The sequence below is a fragment of the Carlito syrichta genome, unplaced genomic scaffold, assembly GCF_000164805.1.
Source record: "Carlito syrichta isolate Samal-C Ts95f unplaced genomic scaffold, Tarsius_syrichta-2.0.1 Scaffold304505, whole genome shotgun sequence".
NCBI classification, from domain to species: Eukaryota; Metazoa; Chordata; class Mammalia; order Primates; family Tarsiidae; genus Carlito; species Carlito syrichta.
This window is the reverse complement of record NW_007248601.1, coordinates 107,598-113,070: the sequence shown is the minus strand read 5'-3', so window position 1 is coordinate 113,070 and position 5,473 is coordinate 107,598. Positions and strand designations below refer to the sequence as shown.

At 63.1% G+C, this 5,473-nt stretch overlaps 1 protein-coding gene across 1 annotated transcript in view; it reads right to left on the bottom strand.

Moving 5' to 3' along the window:
* ANO1 (anoctamin 1) overlaps positions 1-5,473 on the bottom strand; it is a 92,638-nt gene that overhangs the window by 15,297 nt on the left and 71,868 nt on the right. The window contains exons 23-24 of the mRNA XM_021713360.1: positions 4,746-4,891; positions 1,537-1,689 (exon numbers count right to left, since the gene is read on the bottom strand). Coding sequence (XP_021569035.1) covers positions 1,537-1,689; positions 4,746-4,891 — 299 coding nt within the window. The remainder of the gene's footprint in view (positions 1-1,536; positions 1,690-4,745; positions 4,892-5,473) is intronic.

Here is a 5,473-nt window from a genome sequence, read left to right as displayed (position 1 = left end):
GACTGAGTGAGACTCCAACTCAAAAAAAAAAAAAAAAAAAAGATGAGGTCTCACTATGTTTTTCAGGCTGGCCTCCAACTCCTGAACTCAGGCAACCCTCCTGCCTCGGCCACCCAAAGTGCTGGGATGACAGGCATGCGCCACCGTGCCGGGCCTCAAAATCTTTACATTTGGAAAAAAAAATCTTACAGGGCAGCCTAACACGACGCGTGTCTGCCTGGGAGTTATTTATCTGCGTCACCCAGATAAGAGGTGACAGAGGAAAGCAAAGGTGTCCAAACACAGGGCAGTCATGTCACACGTGAACCCTGGCTGGGACGTCCCACCCCACAGGGCACGGCTGTCTCGATGCGTGATCCCTGCACGTAAGTCATGCACCCACTCAGGCTGTCTCTAGAAGGGGGCTCCTTCCCGCTCTTTGTGTTTTATGTTTTTATTTTTATTTTGGAGTTAGAGTCTCACTCTGTCACCCAGGCTAGAGGGCAGTGACACGCTCACCGCCACCACAGTCTCGACCTGCTGGACTCCGGCAATCCTCTTGCCTCAGCCTTCCAAGTAACGGGGACTACAGGTGTGTGCCACTATGTCTGGCTAATTTTTAATTTTTTTTGTAGAGACGAGGTCTCACTATGTTGCCCAGGCTGGTCTCAAACCTCTGGGCTCAGGCAATCCTCTCGTCTCTGCCTCCCAAAGTGCTGGGATGAGAGGCTGAGCCCCTGAGTCTGGCCTTATTTTTTAGAGTTGGAGTTTCACTGTCACCCAGGCTACAGTGCAGTGGCACACTCATGGCCACCACAGCCTCGACCCGCTGGGCTCAGGCGATCCTTCTGCCTCAGCCTCCCAAGTAGCTGGAACCACAGGCGTGCACCACCAAGCCTGGATCATTTTTTGATTTCTTGGAGAGACAAGGTCTCGCTATGTTGCCCAGGCTGGTCTCCAACCCCTGGGCTCAGGCAGTCCTCTTGCCTCCGCCTCCCAAGGTGCTGGGATGACAGGTGTGAGCCACCTCATCCAGTTTTTCGTGTTTTAAAGAGATGGGGTCTGGCTTCGCTGCCCAGGCTGGTCTTGAACTCCTGGGCTCCAGTGATCCTTCTGCCTCAACCTCCAGTGGGCCATTGTACCCAGCTTTCTTTTGTTTTATGGGACCATCAAGGGATGCCATGATGTGCTGGGTAGGAAGTCACTTGCCAAGCGGCTAATATGACGGTCTCTGTTGCCCTAGTGCTGGCTCTGGGGACACACAGGCATCCGCGTGGGTGTCGAGGACCACCGAGAGGACAGGTGTCTCTTGCACCCGCCCCCAGCAGTAGAGACTCCCGTCTGAGACTCACTCTCCCCAGCGTCCCCTGTGACCACACGTCTCAGGAGGGCAGAGGCTGGGAACGGGGTGGGGCTGGGGCAAGCCTCCAGGCCCCGCCCCCAGCTCCCCCCCCAGAAAGTGAGGACCCCCCCTCACCTGGCTGGCCCTGGCTGTCACCTCTGGAGAGCGGCGACCCCTCCCCGAGCCCCATCCGACTGGCCCACGGGGCCACTCACCGATGTCCTTGGCTCTGACGGCCACCGGCCTCCGGAGCTCGGTGACAAACTTTTTGGCGTCCAGGCGGATCTCAATGATGTTATTCAGTAGTGCAAACAGCGGGGCCAGCGGGAAGGACGCCACAAATAAGGTGACAAAGCCAAACTGGATGACTGCGGAGACAGCCCGGGCTCTGTCAGTGCCGCCGCGGCCCTCGGCCCCCGTGGGGACCCACCGCCCGCAACACACACCGGCTGGCTCAGTGCCTCCCGCCAGCCCCGGCCTGGGACCCACCCTCGGGCACACAGGGCGGGCGAGAGGGTCAGACCCATCGTGCCCCCGGTGACCTCCAGGCCGGGCGGAGTTCCACATTGTGCTCCGAGTCTGTGTTTGACTCTTTTTTTTCTTCTCGAGCTGGAGTCTCACTCAGTCGCCCAGACCGGAGAGCGGTGGCGCGCTCACAGCTCACCACAGCCTCGACCTGCTGGGCTCAGGCGATCCTCCTACCTCAGCCTCCCGGGTAGCTGGGTCCACAAGCGTGCACCACCACGCCTGGCTAATTTTTTGACGTACTGTAGAGACGAGGTCTCGCTACGTGGCCCAGGCTGGTCTCGGACTCCTGGCCTTGAGCCATCCTCCCACCTCGGCCTCCCAAAGTGCTGGGATAACAGGTGTGAGCCACCGGGCCCGGCTGGTGTTTGACTCTTGAATAACGGGCATGCTCACTTATCCTATGTCTGATCTCAAAAATTGTCACAGATGAGAAGAAGGCCTGTGGTCGTCCCCATGCAGGGCCGGGAAGGGATGTGGGGGTGACCTCAGTGCTCCTGTCAAGAGTCCAGACTTCCCCTTCCCTTGGGCCTCAGGGCCAGGTGGGCATCCCCTGCCCAGGACCACCTGGTCCCTCTGCCCCTGGGCTTCACTCTGGCAGGTCAGCCTGTCTGGCAGTGACCGGCGGCTGCTTTGGCCTCGAATGCCACAGCCAGCACGGGGCGGAGTCCGAGAAGAGGGTCAGAAGAGGTAGCCAAAGGGAACCCCGCGGGGGAAGCAGGTTCAGGAACTGCACAGCAGGCCCAGGGCGCTCGGTGCCAAGCGGTAAATAAGGAAGCCGGCAGAGTGTCACCGCCTGGCCGGCTGGCTGAGTGCAGGCATTGTTAGCACGGGGGTGGACAGGGTGGCGAGGGGGGTGCCCTGCACATTCCCAGGAGCAGGGTCTGCGGGGACCTCTCTTGCCCTGGCAGGCGGGCAGGGGGGCCACCCTGGGCACTGGCCCCGCCGGAAGTCTCTGGAGGCGACAGAGGCATCGCTTACGCTGGGCGGTGCAGGAGGTGTGTGAGCGGGCCTGCCGGGGCCCGAGGCTGCAGAGGCCGGGGGCCAGGGTTGCTAGCTGACTGGGCTTCCAGGGGGCATCGTCTCCCCTGGGGGTGGGACGGGGCGTTGGGAGCTGTCAGGGTGGGGCCTGGGCTTCCTCTGTCCCGTGAGCCTTCCCTGGAGGAGAAGGCAGGACGGGGACGGAGCCAGGGCAGCAGGGTGCCCTCGTGGGAGGTGGCGTGGTGGACCCGGGCGGAGGCGACCCGGGAAGCCTCCCTCCAACCCACGAGGAGCCCAGGGTGCCGCCTCGGCCACCAGGAAGGCTGAGCTCCCGGCGTCTGTTGCCCCAGGGTCCCCACGCCAGGTGTGACCCCGCAGGCAGTGGGTGCTTCCTGGGCCCCTTTCTTCCCTCTGTGTGGCCCTCGCGGAGTGTCACAGCTGGAAGGAGTGGCCCCGGAAGCCGCCCGCCCGCCCGTGCCCGGAGAAACTGAAGGGTCACCGCAGCCCCAGCTTGTGGCTGCCTGGGCTGGCTGCCCTGGATCCCGGCTGGGGGTCCCCTGTGCAACCCGCCGGGGTGGCTCACTGGGCGGCCTGGGCCAAGCGGAGGGCAGGGCGGTGCTTGCAGTGTGGCTAAACGCTCCCACCCTGCCAGGTCTTTGCTGAAAACGCAGAGTGCCAGGCTGCCCTCACACAGGCCAGGGAAAGGCCTGGGAACCGGCATATTTGAGACAAGGCCCAAGGTGGCCAGGCCCTGCACTCTGGGACCTCTTCCCATGCACGAGTCTTCCTGACTGCCTCTGCTCATCCACTCAGCCGGTAAACATGCATTGAGCGCCTACTGTATGCCTGGGGCCGATCTGGTGGCAGGGATATGGGCGTGACCTGTGCTCTGGGCCACCCCCACTGCACCCTGTGCCGGTCTTCCTGACGGCCTCTGCTCATCCATTCAGCTGGCAAGCATGCATTAGGCACCCACTGTATGCCTGGGCCTGCTCCGGGGCAGGGGTCCGGGAGTGAAGAGCAAGAAAGAGCGAGCCCACCTTCACAGGCTTCGGCCTGTGGATCGCCTGAGCCCGCGGGTTCGAGACCCGTCCGGGCAACTCGGCGGGACCTCGTCTCTACAGTAAACCAAAAATTAGCCGGGCGTGGTGGCGCGCGCCTGTAGTTCTGCTACTTGGAAGGCTGAGGCGGAGGCTGGGAGCGTGCCACGGCACTCCAGCCTGGGCAACGGAGTGAGACTCCAACTCAAAAAAACAACACAAAACACCGTGGTCTGGGAAGACCCCTCTGTTGGGGGACATTCTGAGCAGAGCCCCGGAGGGGCAGAGGGAGCCAAGCAGGTGCTTGGGGGAGAGCACTCCGCAGGGACTCAGCTTGTGCAAAGGCCGTGGGGCAGATCTGGGCACCAGTGTGTCTGGAGTGGAGGGAGGAAGTGGGGGGTGGGGATGACAGGGCCAGGGAGACTCCAGGTGGCCCGAGAGGCCACCCTGGCCCTTCCCGGGCTCCCCTCTGCCCCACGCTTGTCCAGTGCCACAGTTGCAAGTGGCTAGGCACCGTCCCTGCTCTGGGCGGGGGGCCTCGGGGCTCACACCGGGAAGGGGGCAGGAGTCACCCCCGAGGGCGCTGGGGTTTAGAGGGGGGACCCGGGGCTGCTGGGGGCCCGGAAATCGGGTCTCCAAGCTTCCTGGGGCCTCCGCGGAAGCAAAAGACCCGGCAGCGGGCAGAGGGGCTTGGCCCGGAGGTGTCGCGCACCGGGCACCTTCGGAGGAGGTGGTCCCTGGAGCCCGGGGGTCTCCCGTCTCCCTCCTCCCCTGGGAAGACCACTGGGCGCCGCGTGGGGGGCACCGCCCGCTAGGCAGCTGGTCTCCAGCGCCCGCCCCCCGCCCACGGGCCTCCCCGCCTCCAGTCAGTCACTCACTCATCTCCATGTACTCGGGCGTGAGGCCGGCGAAGGGCTCCAAGGTGTAGTCCACCTCGTAGCGCTGTTTCCTCTTCACGGGTTCCTCGTGGGCCGCCGGGCTCCGCCGCCGCAGCTTCAGATAGCGGATGAATTTCTTCATCTTCCTGCGAGTGACACGGCCCGTCAGGCGTCCGCACCTCTCAGCGCTGTGCCTGACTTTCCGATTTGTGTTTTTGAGTCGGGGTCTCCCTCTGTCGCCGAGGCTGGAGGGCAGGGGCACGCTACTCACGGCCACTGCAGCCTCGACCTGCTGGGCTCCGGCGATCCTCCCGCCTCAGCCTCCCGAGTAGCTGGGACTACAGGTCCGTGCCACCATGCCCGGCTAGTCTTTTTGGTTTATTGTAGAGATGAGGTCTCGCTGTGTTGCCCGGGCTGGTCTCGAATTCCTGGGCTCACGCGATCCTCCCACCTCGGCCTCCCAAAGCACTGGGACGACAGGCATGAGCCACCGTGCCCGGCTTGATTTTTTTTTTGAGTTGGAGTCTCACTCTGTCGCCCAGACTGGAGTGCAGTGGCCACTCCCGGCCACCGCAACCTCGACCTGCCGGGCTCCGGCGATCCTTCCGCCTCAGCCTTCTGAGTAGCCGGAATTACAGGCGCACGCTACCACACCCGGTTCATTTTTAATTTGTTGTAGAGATGAGGTCTCGCCAAGTTGCCCAGGCGGGTCTCGAACCCGCAGGCTC